We start from the raw sequence: 20,386 nt of genomic DNA, 5'->3' as shown, positions 1-20,386 counted from the left end.
GAATTATCAAACCTTAGAGGGGTTGGTTGTGGAAAACTCCCAAGACTGGTAGCCAGCTGGTAAGAGGTGCAGGTGGGCGGGGGGGACACCCCACCCCACCCCCTCAGACTTGCAGCTAGAGTCTGCAGTAGGGGCAGTCTTGTGGAGGATGGGTGCCCTTAACCTGAGGGTCTGTACTAACTCCAGGGAGTTAGTGTCAAGACTGTACTGTAGCACACCCAGCTCACGTCACCAGCTGGGTTGACAAGGAATAGTAACCATCCTAAGTAATAATATAATACTATTCTCTATAACTGACACTCCTGAGAGGAAAGCAAACGTCATAATATGGTAAATGACCAATAGCTTTGTTGATAGGTTTGTGATTTTTCTACTATAAACAATAAAGGGCAAGAAATGTTTATCCTTCTTGAGTACCCAAATGCCTCCTTATCTGTGCCATTCATGCAGCTCTCCCAAGCTATGTCTCCCCACACATTGTGTACCTCTATTAAAGCACTCATTACTATGTGCTGCATTTGTCTATGCCTCTCTCTCATATGCTAGACTGTGAATTCCAAAGCAGGGACTACATCTTATTCACCTTTGTATTCTCGGAGCCTACCACAGTGCCCAGAGAGTGGCAGAATGCCGTAAATTTGGTGAATGAACGAGTCAGTCATCAAATAGCTCTGTCCATAAAAAATCACTTCTGTAAAGGAACGTGCTTGAAAGGGTGCTTTGGTTTGAAACTTCATAGTAATTTTTGCCTCTTCCCTCTCTTTATTCAACTAAATACTGTGTCTTATAGATCAAAGAGATAAGTGACCTCTGCAGGTAAATAGTAAATAAAAATACGGATTCCTTCATATACAATAAGAAAAAAAAGGATGGTGTCAAATATTCTTTTTCTCTTCTTTTAGATCTTTGTGGTTAGAAATACGGTTTGAAGGACTAACTCTTCTCCTTAGTCAAAATACTATTATCCTTCTTATAACAACTGATTCACTCACCTTTTAATCTAGCATCGCCACCAAAGGCACCACAGCCCCAGTTTCCTGTGGCCACTGCAGAAAGATTCTCTGAAGAAACTCCAGGACGAAGAAATCCACAGTAAGCCTGCAGGATGAAAGAAATATCAAAGCACGTGAATGACTAGACACTAACAGTATTTCTGACTGATGTACTAGGATCAGTATCCATTATCAAGCTTATGTTATCTCTCTCTCCTCTTTTTTTCCTAGGGGCCAAAGTAGAAGGGAAAAAGAGAAAATCCTGGGATTACACAAGGAAGAGAGTAAGAAATGATCAGTTCTATTATTTATTTGCTTTGATGCTGGGCAAATCAAAGCCCTTAAACCATTACAGGTCTCAGTTTCTTTTTCCAATTCAAACAAATATGAAGGAAAATATCAGAAATATTTTAAGAACTAATGAAATCCCAATCACAAACCACAAGGGACTAAAGGACAGAAAGGCATTTAAGACACTGTTTTATTTGAAAACTTTTGATTACCATTTTTTTCATTAAGGTAAAGAGTTACTACTATTATGCTTCCTCACCACTCTCTCTGAATTATTGGGACTTAGATTAATAACTGTGATTAGCTTTTAAATGTGCTTCCTGCCACTGAAATGCTTAAACAACTATATATAAAATGTGCAAGTAACTATATATAGAAAGGATTCCTATACCTGGTTACAAGATAACCTTTAATATCCGTTCCAGCTCCAAGATTCTCTAGTTTCACAGCTCTGTTTTAAGCTAGAATATTTTAAAATTTGCCAGTAACCTGAGAAAAGTACAATATATCCTGAGGATGCTAAGTTTTAATTAAATGAACAGCTCATTTTGTATATGAGAAGACTGCAGTTTAAGGTCCCAGAGTCTCTGATTTCTATTTCTTTGCTGTCAGACAAGCTGGTCTTTCTGCCTCCAAAGGGTTCTTAGTTTTCTGAAACTATCAGACTATATTAAGAGGTTTAAAATAATAGCAAAGCAAATCTCCCCTGGGCTTTCTCAAGTACCAAACAAAGCCTAAAATATAGCTTATGTATAATAGTAAATAAAATAGAAAGAATGATGTGTGACAAATGTTCCCAGAGAAAAACCAAGGATAAAGAAAGATGCTTCTATGAAACCCACACATAGAAATACTGTAAATTGCTCTCTGAAGTTGCTACAAGGGTATAAAAATGTATTTTATACCTGTCTGGGTGGATTAACAAGGCTATTCCTTCCACCCCCTCCTAGGCTGTAAATCCTGACAGATATTAATTATAAGTTGGTACCAGACCATTACTCAACACTGTGGTACAGAGCTTACACTAGAACTCACAAATTACCTGTATAATCAGATGCATGGAGCATCTGAAAATCTCTTTCAGGTCAAAACTATCAAAGAGCTCAATTTTTTTGAGTAGGTTCTTGAAAGATACAGTCTCTGCCTTTATGCCAACAAGGGGGTGAACAGACTTTCTGTCAGAATAGACATAACTTTGCCACTTGCTTTCCTGTCAAATTCTCCAAATATGCCCAGATGAAGAGGAAGATTTCTTAGCCTCCTAGTTTGTGTCATCTCTGTTTGATACCATCAGAATGGTTTTAGTTTCTTTCACACTGCTATCTCTACATATCTGGGCTAACTTTTCTTTAATGAGCAAAAATAGCTTAGTAAAACTAAAGCCTAACAACAGAGAATTTGAAATATTTAGATTATTAGAAGCAAAATCTAACCAATTTTACTTTAAAAAAAAAAATCTATCTTGAAAAATGACCATAACAAAAAAAAAAACCTATAAAACTGAAATTAACCTGCATTTGGTGTTTTGATTAAGTAAAATAAAACTTTAAAAAGGTAATCAGAGAGCGTGTCATGGACATATATACACTACCAAATGTAAAATAGATAGCTAGTGGGAAGCAGCCGCATAGCACAGGGAGATCAACTCGGTGCTTTGTGACCACCTAGAGGGGTGGGATGGGGAGGGTGGGAGGGAGGGAGATGCAAGAGGGAAGAGATATGGGAACATATGTATATGTATAACTGATTCACTTTGTTATGAAGCAGAAACTAACACACCATTGTAAAGCAATTATACTTCAATAAAGATGTTTAAAAAAAAAAAGGTAATCAGATAAATGATATAAAATACTTACACAGTAATTAGGTATAAAGAATAACTGTGATGATTAAATACAAAATTCTTTTTTATTGAAGTATAATTGATTTACAATATTACATTAGTTTCAGGTGTACAGCAGAGTGATTCAGTATTTTTACAGAATATACTCAATTAAAAGCTATTACAAGATAATGGCTGTAACTCCTTGTGCTATACAATATATCCTTGATGCTTATCTATTTTATACATAGTAGTTTGTATCTCTTAATCCCATACCCCTAACATGCCCCTCCCTGCCTTCTCTCTCCCCTTTGGTAACCACTAGTTTGTTTTCTGTATCTGTGAGTCTGTTTCTGTTTTGCATATACATTCGTTTGTATGATTTTTTAGATTCCACATGTAAGTGATATATAGTATTTGTCTTTCTCTGTCTAACTTATTTCACCAAGCATAATATTCTCTAGGTCCATCCACTTTGCTGTAAAAGGCAGAATTTCATTCTTTTTTATGGCTGAGAAATATTTCATTGTATACATTATCCATTTGTCTGTTGACGGGCAGGGCACTTGGGTTGCTTCCATATCTTGGCTACTGTTACAAAATTCTTTTATTCTGTTTGAACCAACCATTTCTCTATGATGGCCTAGTTGGGTGGGATGGGGGGGGCGGAGGGAGGGAGGACATTATATAATGTAAATACATTATACTGTTTGCTAAATTAATAATTTAACAATTTTTGTCCTAAAGAGTTGTTCATGACTTCCCTGGTGGCGCAGTGGTTAAGAATCCACCTGCCAATGCAGGGGACACGGGTTCGAGCCCTGGTCCAGGAAGATCCCACATGCCGTGGAGCAACTAAGCCTGTGCACAACAACTACTGAGCCTGTGTTCTAGAGTCCGCGAGCCACAACTACTGGGCCCAAGTGCCACAACAACTGAAGCCCGTGTGCTTAGAGCCCATGCTCCACCACAAGAGAAGCCACCACAATGAGAAGCCCACGCACTGCAACGAAGAGTAGCCCCTGCTCTCTGCAACTAGAGAAAGCCTGTGCGCAGCAACAAAGACCCAAGGCAGCCAAAAATAAAATAAATAAATAATTTTAAAAAAGAGTTGTTTATATGAAATCAATCTACCATACTCGTCTAACTTAAACTAATACATAGTTGGTATTGATAATGATTTTCTGATGTTTTAGAATACTGTGATTTCTTAAAAACAAACATAAAAAGTTCCTTAAGAATCTTTTGCAAGAGAATAAAATAATATTAATTAAGAGTCTTAAAATTATACTTAGATTCAGTAACAATAATTTTATAAATTTCTTCTTTTGTAAATTAAATAACAACTGTACAAAGATGTTTACTACATTATATATAATAGAGAAAAACCTGGGACCACCTCTTAGTTCAAAAACAGTAGCTAAGTCCTAGTATATCAATCCAACCAATTTTATGGCCATTACACATATTATTATGGGGATTTCCCTGTCAGTCCAATGGTTAAGACTCTGTGCTTCCCCTGCAAGGGGCACTGGTTCAATCCCTGGTCAGGGTACTAAGATCCCTCATGCCATGTGGTGCAGCCAAAAACAGATAGATAGATAGATTAAAAAAGATCAAATTTATTTAAAAAAACATTATCATGAAGATCATTAGAAAGTATGAAAAATACTTACAATTTTTGGATAAATTAAATAGATAAATACAATATTATAGGTAACTTCTGCACACATTTATATGAAAATTAGTATTCATTCGGAAAGACCTACAAAAATGAAAACAATTATTTGAAAGGTAAAATTATAGATGATTTTTTTATCTTTAAAATAATTGTAACATTAGTAAATTGATTTTGCCTTTTTAAGATGCAATATAGGGACTTCCCTGGTGGCACAGTGGTTAAGAATCCGCCTGCTAATGCAGGGGGACACGGGTTCAAACCCTGGTCCGGGAAGATCCCACATGCCGCAGAGCAACTAAGCCCACGCACAACTACTGAGCCTGTGCTCTAGAGCCCACGAGCCACAACTACTGAAGCCCGCGCACCGCAACAAAGAGTAGCCCCCGCTCGCCGCAACTACAGAAAAGCCCGCGTGCAGCAACAAAGACCCAACGCAGCCAAAGATAAATTTTTAAAAATAAGTATAAATAAACAAATAAAAAATTTTTTAAAAGATGCAATATAAAATGAAAACACGATGTAGACCTTAGATTTCTCATGTGTGAAATCAAAGATTAGATTAGCTTTCTCTATGGTTATCCTGATTCTATACATTGAGAAACTTAAGGGAAAGCTCATTAAAAATGAGACATTTTGAACTAATATTCCTGAAAAGTAAAGTAACACAGACTTCAAGAAAAGATTATAAATGATCAAATGTTGAGCTTCTTAGAAATAGCAGCAGCAAATATTGATCAGTTGTGTTAATCAAGCTCTGATTTAATAACAATCCCCTTCCAAATGTGGTGATAACAACAAAAAAAATATGACTTGAATGAAATAAAACTTCTATTGCCAGGTTATTTAAAGACTCAGTCTTTTTCTATAAAGTATGTCTCATAAGGACTCTATATTGTACAAATAAATGTTTTTCAGTGTTGGTAATACTTACAACTAACTTAACCTATTCACATATACCAAGGCTTCACATCTTTAAAATTTCTGGTGTCTTTGAGGATGGGAAACTGAAGGTTAGTGCTATCCAAGTAAATGTAGAGAATATCAGTTAGCCATGGGCAATTTAAAAAGAGATTTATTTATGTCCAGGGTTATCTTTTAAAAAGATCATATTTATAGATAATTTCTAAAACTGAATGATCTAGCTCCTCCAGGAAAGCATTTGTGGGAATATAAATGTTATCGTGAAAAAAAAGGGAACCTTTAAGACTTCCCTAGTGGCACAGTGGTTAAGAATCTGCCTGCCAATGCAGGGGACACGGGTTCGAGCCCTGGTCTGGGAAGATCCCACATGCTGCGGAGCAACTAAGCTCGTGCGCCACAACTACTGAGCCTGAGCTCTAGAGCCTGCAAGCCACAACTACTGAGCCCACGTGCCGCAACTACTGAAGCCCATGCGCCTATAGCCCATGCTCTGCAACAAGAGAAGCCACCGCCAACGAGAAGCCCACGCACCGCAACGAAGAGTAGCCCCTGCTTGCTGCAACTAGAGACAGCCCGCGTGCAGCAACAAAGACCCAACGCAGCCAGAAATAAATAAATAAATAAATTTTACAAAATGTTAAAAAAAAAAGGGAGCCTTTAAATGTGTGTTAATGTATGATAATGGTTAAATACATTTCCTTTTCATATGCTTCTCTCCAAACTTTTCATGTATTTCTCTGCCATAACAAAATATCATGGACTGAGTGACTTAAATAATAGACATTAATTTTCTCACAGTTTTGGAGACTAGAAGTTCAAGATCAAGGTGTCAGCATGTTTGATTTCATTTGAGACCTCTCTCCTTGGCTTGCAGATGGTCACCTTCATGCTGTGCCCTCACAGGATCTTTATCCCGTGGGCATGCACCCCTGATTTTTTTTGTATGCCCTAATCTCCTCTTCTATTAGGATACTAGTTAGATTGGATTAGGGCGCTCCCTGGCATCATTTTAACTTAATCATATCTCTATACATTCTGACCTACTGGGGTAAGGGCTTCAACATATGAATTGTAGGCAGGCGGCGGGGGTTGGGGGGGAACCCATACCTACTGCTTATATAAATGTCTTCTAGTATTAATGACCATGTGACAAATTCACATACACATCTGATGAAAAGCTAAATATAAATCTTATTCTACTTGATATGCTATGTAATAAAAACATCATGTGCTTGGAGACAACTGCTTTAAGGCAAGAGTTTAGAACAGTGAAAGCAAGCTCACAATTAAAAGGTACCTAATATAATAAAAGATATTCCTCAGTAATATCAGGTAAAAGAGAAATTATATCTGTTGATATATCAAAGAATAGTCTTTTTGGATAGCTTTTATGAGGAATTACTTAAAAGAAAAACGGAATCTGTGTGTAAGTTGAACTTTGGAAAATAGTGCATTTACTCTTCAAACTTTTATGAGATTCCTTTGAGAACTTCAAACATTAAAATAACCTAATAAATTATATATTAAAAAAAATATTTAACAGTAAATTAGATTCTTAGTACATTAGAATATGATAATAAATGTAATTATATTTGAAATATCTACTAACTTTTAAGTGTACTAAAGTCTTTCTGGATTATTTGGTTATTTTACTAACAATATGAGAGGCAAGGCGGTTGAGCTGGGATAAGCAGAGCACCATAGAGAGGCCATTCCTGTGGTAAGACCCAGGGAAAAGATGTGAAGATGATATACTGAACGCCACACATGCCAATCCAAGGGCAGTCCCAGTCCACCTGCAATGATACACCTCGTCTGCTGTCATTCCCAGAAGTCTGTGTAGGGATTGGCACATGGGTAGTCATGCAAAACTACAACCTCATTATCTTAATAATGAATTTCATGACCAAATCCTACTCATGGAAGTTAAACAATGGTTTTCAGAACTGGGTCAGTCTTCTTGGCTGTGAGAGTAATATAAGGAACTAAAGAAGACATCAACTGTTTTGGTAAGGCCCTATCTATCTAGAGAATAGACTTAGAACACTATTGTATGACAGTTTATTTGCTATGGTTAACAGTAGTAAAACTTTAAACTAACAATAGGTCTGGCTCATTTTTCTATTTCTGTAACACAATGAAAAAAAAAGAAAATGACTATAGGAGACAAAACTAAGTAGCACAGAAAACTACAGATTCCATCATAAATATGTCAAATTACCAAATAAATAAATAATTTACATGTCAATCTTACCTATACTAGAACAATAGTGACTCGACTTTCATGGTTTATCTGTTTTAATCCTGATAAGCACACCTTGTAGAGAAAAATGTCACTGGGCAGGTTTGATAAAAACTTTCAGGGTTCATTCATTTCTATATGGTTTTACAATGATAATGTTCCAAAGCAACTAAATGTACTTGATGAGATAAATGCATGTGTGGGGCTTAATATCAAGTAACAGTCTATCTGGCATCAGTAATCAAACAATTACGAAATGGAAAGTACATCCTGTACAAGCTGACAGACCCATTAAATCAGGAGAGCTGTGGGCAGACGTACTGACACTGCAAGAATTACCAGAAAGCATTAATTTCAGCATTAATAAAATGGCAGTAAATAGATGACAGCTGCCAGATGAACTAAGAAATAAGGTTACTGGCCTTGTTAAGCTCGCGTCTGATTTTCTCAGGCACAAACTGGTCGAGGTAGCGTCTGAAGTGAAGGGCATCGATGGCAACGATTTCAGTGCCGCGCCGCTGCCAGTCGTCCCTGGGGCAGGACAGATGGGGGGAAATGAGGAATGGGGAAAGGTACTCACAAAATAAAACCCTCACAAGGGTCAGGTTTCTGAGACTTTGGCAGGGTTAATACATTACAAACAAACCAGTGGGTATATATCTCAGCAAATCAGGAGGGTAGAAAAACACCATTTTATTTTTAAATTCCAAGGCATACATAATGTGGACTGCCAGGCATTAAACAGTAAAATGAAAAAATAGTACGTATTATAAACAGACACACCATTAACAATGAGTCTTCGAGGTTGAAAGATTTCGGGGGCAAACGAAAGGAATTTAGTTCTTTGTTTTCCTCCAATACTAAAGACATGGCGTTTGTATCTCAACAAGAGCGCATTCCTCCTTTGTTCTGAAAGAACTGCTCTAAGTCAATGAGTTTGTAACATCACCATTTATTGTCCAAGAATGAATCCCAAGAAGTCAAGTTCTGTAAAAAATGTGTAATAATTCAGTACAAAATTCTACCCTACTGTGCTCAGTTGCTGACTGGGCAAAACTATTTTTAAAAAGGCAAAGAAATCAAAGCAGATGATAACAATTTGCCCATGGAGACAGGAAAAACTGGCTGAGATGGTGATTCTGGAAATGTGAAATTCCAAATATTTCATCTCTTTATAAACATGCATATACTGATATGGCAGTCAACTTTTCACACTGAAGAATACCCACAGAAACCTTCATGTTAGTCTGTAAATAATTATCAGGAATTAAACATTCACATAGATAATTGTTGCAACCACATATTTTAACCAAAACAAAGGGAAAGAGACTAGGGACTAGACTGGAGATATTACAAAGATAAGGTTGTATGGCTACACAGGCAATAGCTGATTCTTTCTGCCACAATGGCTCTTATGCATTGAAACACACATACATAGGCCACACACATTTTCTGTAAAAATTTACCTCTGGTAAACCAACTTAGTGGGGAAGCAAAAATGTCAAAGTGTAAAAATATATTTCAGTAAGAACTAGGAGACTGCAGCAGCAATATTCAACATAGGTTCTGCTATCAACTGTTTGTGGCATTAGGCAAATTGTCCCAGCATAGGTTTCCCCCACTTAACCTAATCTCACAGAAAAGGTAAGGATAACTAAATAAGCTGTTTACAGGCTTTAAGCTCTAATTAGTTTGACCTTGGAAGTTAACCTCCACTGGCTGCTTACAATTAGCAGCTGAGCTGTGCCTTTCTTCTTGGTTTAGACATTTGGCTTTTCTCTGTTGTTCCCTTTGGTATATGGAGATGGTGATACTGTTTTAACTACTAATGAAACTGTACTATTGAATTTAAGAATAAAATTATATTTCTGAAATAAGAATAGATGGAAGACAGACTGCACCAGGGTCAAACCCACATTCCTTAGCTTTTGACCATGAGATGCTAACGTCAGAAATGAACTCACCTTTCACTCCTATCTTCATGGCTCCGGGCCCAACGGTATGTTTCGGCATAGCCTGTGTATTCACTGTACTGTTCAGTACCTGAAACAAATAATCTGCCACTATTATTTTTCAGAAAAAAATTTCTTTTTTCTTTTTGAATTTTATTTTATTTTTTTTCTACAGCAGGTTCTTATTAGATATCTATTTTATACATATTAGTGTATGTATGTCAATCCCAATCTCCCAATTCATCCCACCACCACTGCCCCCAGAAAAAAATTTCTTAAGAACTGCACCTTCTAAAGGGTCTCTGTTAGGAAACAAACAAATAAAAAAACGCTGCTGGTCTTAATGACTTGTTATTACTTCCCATAAAGAAAAAAATGATGCCTCCAAATGCCACCACAATTATCATACAGTGAATTAATGTCCCAATCAACAAAGAAAACAAAATGTCTGTCATACTCATTTTTTTCTTTTATAAGGACTACATAAAGATTGTGTTTTATAAAAGTCCACTGTCTTCAATGTCAGTGATCAGATGGTTTTTTATTTGTGTTGTTGAAAAAATAAATTTTACATAAAAACATTCCCTAAGAAAAGTGTCAATAAAATTAAATTTAGGATTTGAATATCAACAGGCAAGGTACTTCAAAGGACTTTGTAAAACTGGGATATTATGCCTGAGAAGACAGGGAGGGAAAAAAGCATAATTAACATTCATCTGATGAGAAGATGTACCAAGCTTGGCACATAACATAGATTTCTAATTCATTGGACCTGAACATATCAAAAGGGATGGTGTCAAAAGTGTTCTATTTGGGGCTTCCCTGGTGGCGCAGTGATTGAGAATCTGCCTGCTAATGCAGGGACACGGGTTCGAGCCCTGGTCTGGGAAGATCCCACATGCCGCGGAGCAACTAGGCCCGTGAGCCACAACTACTGAGCCTGCGTGTCTGGAGCCTGTGCTCCACAACAAGAGAGTCCGCAATAGTGAGAGGCCCGCGCACCGCGATGAAGAGTGGCTCCTGCTTGCCACAACTAGAGAAAGCCCTCACACAGAAACGAGGACCCAATACAGCCAAAAATAAACAAATTAATAAATTAATTTTTTTTTTAAAAAGTGTTCTATTTAACTAAGTAAATAAGCTCATTCCAACTCCTATGGTCAACTCAATAATTACCTGACCTGATAAGAATCAACAAAACAGTAAAATTAAAAGCTGAAAACCTTGAGCAAGATTATACTTTTCACATATTAAAAAAAAAAAATAGAAACAAGACAACATTGAGAACTAAGATTAATGATATTTTTAGTATAGTTGACTCTCAAACAAATGGGTTTGAACTGCACGGGTTCCCTTACACTGTAGATTTTTTTCAATAGTAAATACTACAGTACTAGACAACCTGCAGTTGGTTGAATCCACAGAGGTGGTCCCCATATATGAAGGAAATGTGTATTCAAAGGGCTGACTGAAGTTATATACACATATAAGTTATATGCAAATTTTACAGTACTACTTTTCTTTTCAAAAGATACACTTCAGTGGGATTCCTACCAAACTGAATAAACTGAATCTAGTTATGAAGAAACACTGGACAAACCCCCCAAAAGAGATATTCTACCAAGTAACTGGCTTCAATGTTTTAAAAATATCAAGGTGAACAAACACAAGGTTGAGAAACTGTCCCAGTTTAAAGGATACATGACAAGTCTATTCAAGGTCTGATCCTGGATTGGACTGTAGACTGGGTGGGGGGAAAGCTACAAAAGATAAAATTAGGATAATTGATAGAATATTGACTAGGGATTAGCTAATAGTATTTTATCAATGTTCAATTTCCTAATTTTGATTAACTATGCTGTGCTAATGTAAGAGAATGTCCTAGTTCTTAGGAAATATACAATAAAATATTTGGGGTAAAAGGGCAGAATGTCTCCAATATACTCCTAGTTCAGGAAAAGAAAATAGAGAAAGAATGATATAGCAGATGGGGCAGAAATGTAAACTGGTGAATCTGGGTGAAAATTATATGGAAATTCCTTGTATTATTCTTGCAACTTTTCTGTAGATCTGAAAATTTTCATACACACACAAATATAAACAGATATACAATATAAGTAAATATTAAATAAAGCTATGAAAAATACTATTCTATTTTTATAAATGATTAAAATATTCCATAATAAAAACTTAAAAGATTTAAACTCAATACTAGAGTTTCTAGTCTATTACTGAGCACACTGTTTCTTAAAAATAATTTTTCAAAATTTTAAATAATTTACAGTTTAATTACTATAAATTCACCTAGTATTTTGGGTAAGATAGTCTGCTACAAATCAAGAAAATAACTACAAAATTAATGTTTTCTTATGTCAGGCTTCCTTGACACTGTAAGTAGAGTTGGTTGTTCCTTCTTTGTGCTCTGCAGTACTCTGCATACAGCATCAGCAGAGCAATTAACATATTAAATTGCAATCTGCAAATCAATTATATTTCTACACAGTATCAACGAGCAGTCAAAAACTGAAATTTTAAAACTACATTTACAATAACAAAAAATATGAAATACTTAGAGATAAGTCTGAGAAAATGTAAAAGAAGTATACAATAAAAAGTATGTAATATGACTGAGAGAAATTAAATAAGACCTAAATAAACATAAAGATATCTCATTCATGTGTCGAAGACTAAATATTGTTAAGAAGTCAAGTTTTCCCACATACAGATGGCCAATAGGTGCACGAAAAGATGCTCAACATTTCTAATTATAAGAGAAATGCAAATCAAAACTACAATGAGGTACCACCTCACAATGGTCAGAATGGCCTTCATTAAAAAGTCTACAAATAACAAATGCTGCAGAGGGTATGGAAAAAAGGGAACCCTCTAACACTGTTCGTGGGAATGTAAATTGGTGCAGCCACTATGGAGAACAGTATGGAGGTTCCTCAAAAAACTAAAAATAGAGTTGCTGTATGATCTAGCAATCCCACTCCTGGGCATATACCCAGACAAAACTATAATTCAAAATGATATATGCACCCCTATGTTCATAGCAGCACTATTTACAATAGCCAAGACATGGAAACAACCAAAATGTCCATTGACAGATGAATGGATAAAGAAGACGTGGTATTTATATATAGTCCATATATATATAATGGACTATTACTCAGCCATCAAAAAGAATGATATAATGCCATTTACAGCAACATGGATGGACCTAGAGATTATCATACTAAGCGAAGTAAGTCAGAGAAAGACAAATACCATATGATATCACATATATGTGGAATCTAAAATATGACACAAATGAACATATCTACAAAACAGAAACAGACTCTATGGAGAACAGACTGTGATTGCCAAGGAGAAGGGATAGGAGAGGGAAAGAATGGGAGTTTGGGATTAGCAGAGGCAAACTATTATATGTAGGATGGATAAAGAACAAGGTCCTATTGTATAGCACAGGGAACTATATTCAATATCCTCTGACAAACCATAATGGAAAAGAATATGAAAATATGTGTGTGTGTGTGTGTGTGTATAATTGAGTCACTTTGCTGTACAGAAGAAATTAATACAACATTGTAAATCAACTATACTTCAATAAAATTTTTTTAAAGAGTCATCTTCCCAAATTGATCTATAGATTCAAAACAATCTTAATTAAAATTCATCAAGCCTTTTTGTAGATATTGACAAACTCATTCTGAAATTCAACAAACAACTCTGAAGAAGAACAAAGTTAGAGGACTCACACTGCCTGATTTCAAGAATTATTATAAAGCTACAGTAATCAAACCAGAAAGAACCAAAAAAACCAAAAAAACAAAAACCCAAATTAATAAATTAGACTTCAAAATTAGAAACTTCTGTTTTTCAAAAGTCATTGTTAAGATAATGAAAAGACATACTTCGTATGTCTGATAAAAGACTTACCTAAAATATATAAAGCACTTCCAAACTCAAGAATAAAAAAACAAACAACCCAATTAAAACATAGGCAAAAAGATGGCTTCATGTGCATAGCCATATGTCAAAACTTACCTAACTGCACACTTTAAATATATACGGTTTGTTGTATGTCAATTATACCTCAATAATCTGACTCCTTCACTAGACTGACAGCTTCTCAAGGGCAGGGATTATGTATTATTAACGTGTGTGCCTACATTAGCATCTTGTAATGCAAAAATATAGAAGCAGTTGAGTAAGTACTTGCTGCATAAACATAATTAAGGAGCAAAACAGGAAGAACACTGAGGTTAAAATAATGAGTCCAGAAATACTTAATCTGGACTAAGTATTATATAATTGACATATTAAAAAATTCATTTACAAAGACAGTGTGGCATGGCAAAAAGAGCACCACACTGATATTAAGAGTCACGAGGAACCCAAAGTGAATCCTTAAGTAACCAAATCTCATTGGACTTCATCTCAACATCTAAAAATTAGGCTTGTCAATATTCTTATATTGTTTACCTCATAGAATAGCTTGGAAAACCAAATAAGACGAGTTTAAAATCCTTCAATACCATACACAGGTTGGTACTGGTGTCATCAGACTTAACTTTGTAAGGGAGTAGAGAAGCCAAAGATATATGACTCTATTTATGTGGGGTTTAAAAGACACGTGGTCTACTGGCCTGACTGGGAATAAAGACAGCCGGGAATAGTCCTGTTCTTTTGCTTTTTGCCCTGCAGTGGACACGCCTCATTTTCCCTGTTTATTATTATTAATAATAATAATAACAATAATAATGCCTACTCTGATCTCTTAATTATGCAAATAAACACCTCTTCTGTCTTTTGAAAAGTGGTTGAAAAATATAAAATATCAATGATCAACTTCTATTTCAAATTAGGATGGTTTTTGTCTTCTCTCCTAAGAGAAACAAGGTTAGGTTTATTTCCTTCAGGTTTGGGAAATCAAAAATGCACATACAGATGCTTTTGCTCTAAACAAATTAAATCCTGAGTTTTCTAAGTAAACATCTTTCAAAATTATGTTGTTTGTTCTGAAAAACAAATGCCCTTAGCTTGCTTTAAGTTTAAATTTGCTTATAAACTTCTCTGAAAATGCAAAGGTGAACAGTGATAACAGCAAAGAAGAGACAGAAGACAATGACCTTTGTGATAGCTCTCTCTAGGAATATAGCCTTAAGACTTCATACACAAAGACAAACTTTCACCTAAGTTAAAAACTTTTAAGGAACCCATTTAAATCTTTTTAACAGCTCATTACAACTTCATGAGTTCTTAGACTTTATAGTAGTAAGAAAAATTCTTATTTTCTTTTACTAGTAATGAAAGTTTATCATGAACACGCAAAAAATATTTGGAGATTAAAGAAATTCTACTTACTAATGCGTTACGCCCTTAGAAAGAAGATTTATACAAAAACCATCTACCCCACTTTTATTAGTATCATTAAAACAGTGGTGATTATGCAGCAGAAAAAAACACTCTTGCCTTTCATTCCCATGATTAATAAAAATTAAGAAAAGCCAAACTCCAACTTTATTTGGATCTTTCCCAATGAGCTGGTGTCATTTAGTAAGCACTGGGCTGTTTTTGTAGTGATGGGCACCTCTAGTGTTGTTAACTCTATGAAAAGTACCAGTACCATAAGCAGTGGTGTCTGCTTTTGTCTTTTCTATCAGTTCTGCTGACACTCACAAAAGATATAAGGACCTGTGGTGTTTGGGACGATTTGATTCACTAGAGGGCAGGTTTTATATTAAATGTGTCAACATTCTGCTCAGTAAGTTTCATGTCTAGGCATCTGCTTTATGTTCTCACCAAACAGAAACAACAAAATAATCTCCCAGCACCACAGTAACACCTTTTAGTATTGAAGCTTTTACTGGATGTTGTGAAGGAACACGAGAGAGGGGAAAAAAGGGGAAGATTGGAGTTTTAATTCTTTTCCTCAATCTATACTTACTGAAAGGTTTTAACTCATGACTGCTCCAGGGAGGATCACAGCAAGTAGAGGGATAACACTGTTTGGATAAAAGTATTTGCCTGTTTACATGACCTGTTTCATATTCATTTAAAAGTCTGATACCAACCAGATGCCCCACAATGATGATAAATTTAATTTATTTCCAATTTCTCAAACTCTTCTACAGATTCAGGCAGCACAGTCACAGCCATTAGCTCACTGAGCCTGGTTGAATCATTGAAGGAATGGAATTGATCAGGCAGATAGACTGCAGTGCATACTTAAGAGTCTCCTAAGAAGGGAGATGGCAGAAATCCAGCATCAAATAGATGATGAAATGGCCATTTCCATTAAGGGAACATCACATCACAGATATTAATTAGGAGGCACTATAATAGAGTTAAGTGGATATGGGGAAAAAATGCTGAGTTAAAAGTCACCCCGGGTGTCCTTAGCCTGAGGTAATTACAGGTGTGAAGGTGAGTCATGGATCTGCAATTTTCCATCTATTTTACAATGGCTGCAGGTAAGTTAGAGACCAGATATAACTCCAGAGTGATGATGCTTTTTTAGATTGGGGACAAACTATCCTTAAAAAAGAAAAAAAGTCTAATGTTTTCCTTTTACTATTCCCAAGGAAATTACATCCTTTATTTACAGAAACATTAATGGGAGATGACAAGGGACTTACTTCCCTAGTACAACAGAAGTGAAGCAAATGAAACAAATTAGCTTTGAGTTAAAATGCCCTGCATTCTACCAACTTTTTTATTTCAAGAATGTAAATTCATCCTAAAAAACTGATGGGATATTTTGTTCTGAGTCTTCAATTCAAATCTAGCTTAACTGCTAAAAATTAAAAATCTTTTAAAGTATTATTTGATACACCCAAATGCTGGAGACGGTCACATTCCAGAACTTCAGTGCTCTCTAAAACTGTCTGAGATCAATATTCAAAGTATTCATTTGCCCAACAATGGATTTATGACAGTTTAATTTTTTTGTTCTGTAATTCCTTACACTCTTTTCTACCCTAACAACTTCTAACTACACCCTTCTTATCTGCATACATAATAAACAACAAATGCAGATAGACAACCAATATGTGAGTTGAGACAATGCTGAGAATAAAAGGGTTTTATCTTTCTATTTCACTACAGTTTGGATCACAACCTCAGAATTCTGGATGAAATACTTCAGGTTATTAACTTCAAATAGCTGCAGTTCTATCAAAGAAGAAATTCCTTTACTGAAGTTCTAAACTTCCTACATAAACTCAAACAACAATTTTTATTTTTTGCCTTATCTCACCAAAACAGCAGAATCAAAAGTATATTATAAGAAATAATATAGGATTATCTAAAAGATGTGGAATAACTCGTTGAAAGCCCTTTTATCCACAAGCACTTATCAAAGATACGGACACATCAACAAAAACAATGGAGTAAAAATCTCGGAGAACTCTTTCCTGCATAAAAATAATGAGAACACTGGCAAAACTTGTAAGAATCATCTTTTTCTGAACTGTGGGAATTAACCAAAGGCTTGCAGCAGTCTGAGGAGTGTTTATTAAAGAAAAATTGGCTGAATATTGGTAAACACAGTGAGTTGTATGGTGTTTTAACTTGCCCTATTCCTATTCCACTTTCCCAAGCTCTGTAGTAGCCTTAAAAACCAACAGCCTGTAATCAAAGCAGCCTGGTTGCCACCAGAGGGGGCAGAGAAGGGTTGAAGCTCCTTCAAAGCCCCATTCTCAAAGAACTGTAATCATCTGACCTGTCTGGTGGTTCCCTGGAAGACCTCACTCACAAGGCTGTCTTTATTTGACCAGACTTAGACTTTGTCCAGGGTGAAAAGCCTAATTCCCAGGGGTGTTTGTTGAAAACAATTATAGTCAACTGTTTAACAGTGTAGCTGCCTGAGGCATTAGATTACAGTTGGGGTAAATAGGCTACCCAAAAAGCTTCAGAGGAAAAGCTAAGGAATGAGAAGTACTTATGGGACTTTGAAAAGTTCTAAGTACCCTCGGGAATCCAGACGTCTACACACATGCCCATGGCTGTACACAGGCTCAAGAAAGACCTGAGAAGGTCCTAACCTCTCCCCTCACTCTGATCTTGAGGCTCTGTGCAAGCAGGAAGGAAGTGTCAACTGCCTGGTGGAGTGTTGAAGGTAGGCCCCAATATATACACAGAGTCCTTTGGCGAAGACTGACTTACTGGCTCTAGGCATTTAAGAAAATCTCTGTCCAATCATTAGGTAACTACTAATCTAACCAAGCAGAGACTTTAGTGGCTACACATGAAAAAGAATACAGTCTTCACAGAACTAGATTAGGAATGTCACTAAACAAACAGCAACAAAAACAAACTCTGGGAAGAGGAGAAAATCTGATTTCAAGAGTTGGCCCATTTAAAATGTCCAGTTTTCAACAAAAAAATTGAGACATGCAAAGAAATGAGAAAGTAGGGTCCATACTCAGGGAAAAAAAGTATTCATTAGTAACTGACCCACCCTGAGGAGCCCAGATGTTGGACTTACTAAACAGAAACTTTAAGTCAGCTGTTTTACATCCATTAAAAAAAACTAAAGGAAATTATGTCTAAAGAACTAAATGAAAATATGAGAATAATGCCTCACAAATAGAGAGTCTCAATAGAGATAAAAATTATTTTTAAAAAGAATCAAATAGAAATTCTATAGTTGAAAAGCATAATAACTGGAATAAAAATTTCACTGAGGTTAATTAAAAAGCAGATTAGAGCAGACAGAAGAATCAGTGAACTTGAAGATAGGTCAGTAGAAATTATCCAGTCTGAGAAACAAAAAGAATGAAGAAAAATGAACAGAGCTTCAGAGACCAATGGGACATCACCAAATGTACCAACACATGCATAACAGGAGTCTCAGAAGGAGAGAAGAGAAAGGGACAGAAAGAATACTTGAAGAAATAATGGCCAAAAATTTACCAAATGTATCTAAACATTCAAGACATTCAATGAACCCAAACAGGATAAAGTTAAAGAGATCCACACCCGTACACATCATAAACAGTTGAAAGACAAAGAGGGAATCCTGAAAGCAAAACATAAGGGACAAAATTTAGATGCTATCCTGAAGGTTGCCTACAAATGTATCTGAGATGTGTGGTCTCAGAGTCTTAGTTCTGTCATGTACCTCTTTGGACATAAATTAGTTGAGTTATACATTTGATAAAACTAACAGAGGATGGTTTTCATCCCATTGTAATCTTTGAAAATAACAATCAACCAAATTCTCCTACACTTAGCCTGTTAGTCTCCTATACTAATCTCAAAGTGGCAATAGATTCAAAGAGGAAATAAGAAATCCTCCTTTGCAGAAAGAAAAAAACATCAGCAATTGATGGCTGATTATGGCTTTTATATGGGAATGTTCTTTTAGGTACCTGAATAAAAGGCTTAACTTCCCTACAGTGGCTGATTAAGAGTTTCTTAAGAGTTATGAGTTAATCATCAATTTTTCTGGTAAATTACACACGAGAAAATACTCTGACATAGTGATATTGCAATCTAAAGAAACTTAAGGAAAAAAAATGTAAATCTTGATTAATAGGCCTAAAGTATAAATTTGACTATGTTTCCTTCTCTCCTCCTCCCATAATAACTTAAATCAAAGAGAGGCACTAAGATAATCACACTTTTTCTCTTAGGGTTAGAAATCAGAATAAACATAAGGCTACTGATTTATTTCCCTTCTATAAAGCTCACTGTTGTACTGACTCTCTCCAAACACTGTAACTGTTTTTTATACTTACATAGTGTGTTCATACTGAAGTACAAAAAATCACTTTGGAAATATAATGGAAGAATAATAATAGGATACATGCTCAAAGACATATCACTATCTTCTTTTTAAGGACACCATATCATAAAATTTCAAACTGGAGAGTAGTTTAATCATTTTTACCCTTGTTCCTCAGATAAAGATACCAAGAAAGAAAAAGTGGGGATAAAATGTCTTACTCAAGATTATTAAAATGAAACTGTAACAATTTAATAAGAACAAGTATAAATTAATGAATTAAAATATTGGGACTAATGCCCACGGTAGAGAAAAGCTACCATCTGAGTGGCCTCTAGTCTTCATGATAGATCGTCACAGATGGGGAACACTACCCCATTGTCCAGACTTCTCAAAACTAACCTGTGATGATAAGACATTCATTGTGATCCAGCACCTCAGTGAAGAGCCGTGAAACAATCAACTCAGGGTTGATTAAAAAGCGGATTTCTTCTTGCACAAGTCCTGCACTGGTTACACCACCTCCAACAAAACGGTTTGCAAAATCCACCTATTTGGGAAAATGTGGCATGTTAAATGACAATTTAAAATACCTACATATATGATAAAGAAGTATACTCCCTCTAAGCTCTGATCTTCCTTTCCTTTCCCACATAAATCAATCCCCAAATTAGTAATCTTCCCAGGGAGAACAGATTGTGGTTGACTGCACTCTTTCCACCTCACTGCAGTTAACATCTCTGGATATT

General features: G+C 35.7%; 1 protein-coding gene across 3 annotated transcripts in view; it reads right to left on the bottom strand.

Moving 5' to 3' along the window:
* PARG (poly(ADP-ribose) glycohydrolase) overlaps positions 1–20,386 on the bottom strand; it is a 110,143-nt gene that overhangs the window by 11,223 nt on the left and 78,534 nt on the right. For all 3 annotated transcript variants that reach the window (XM_059900119.1, XM_059900117.1, XM_059900118.1), the window contains exons 13-16: positions 20,040–20,187; positions 9,914–9,992; positions 8,372–8,480; positions 993–1,098 (exon numbers count right to left, since the gene is read on the bottom strand). In XM_059900119.1, the coding sequence (XP_059756102.1) occupies positions 993–1,098; positions 8,372–8,480; positions 9,914–9,992; positions 20,040–20,187 (442 nt within the window). The remainder of the gene's footprint in view (positions 1–992; positions 1,099–8,371; positions 8,481–9,913; positions 9,993–20,039; positions 20,188–20,386) is intronic.

Source organism: Balaenoptera ricei, chromosome 16 (genome assembly GCF_028023285.1).
Source record: "Balaenoptera ricei isolate mBalRic1 chromosome 16, mBalRic1.hap2, whole genome shotgun sequence".
Classification (NCBI taxonomy): Eukaryota; Metazoa; Chordata; class Mammalia; order Artiodactyla; family Balaenopteridae; genus Balaenoptera; species Balaenoptera ricei.
This window is presented reverse-complemented; position numbering and strand designations above follow the sequence as displayed.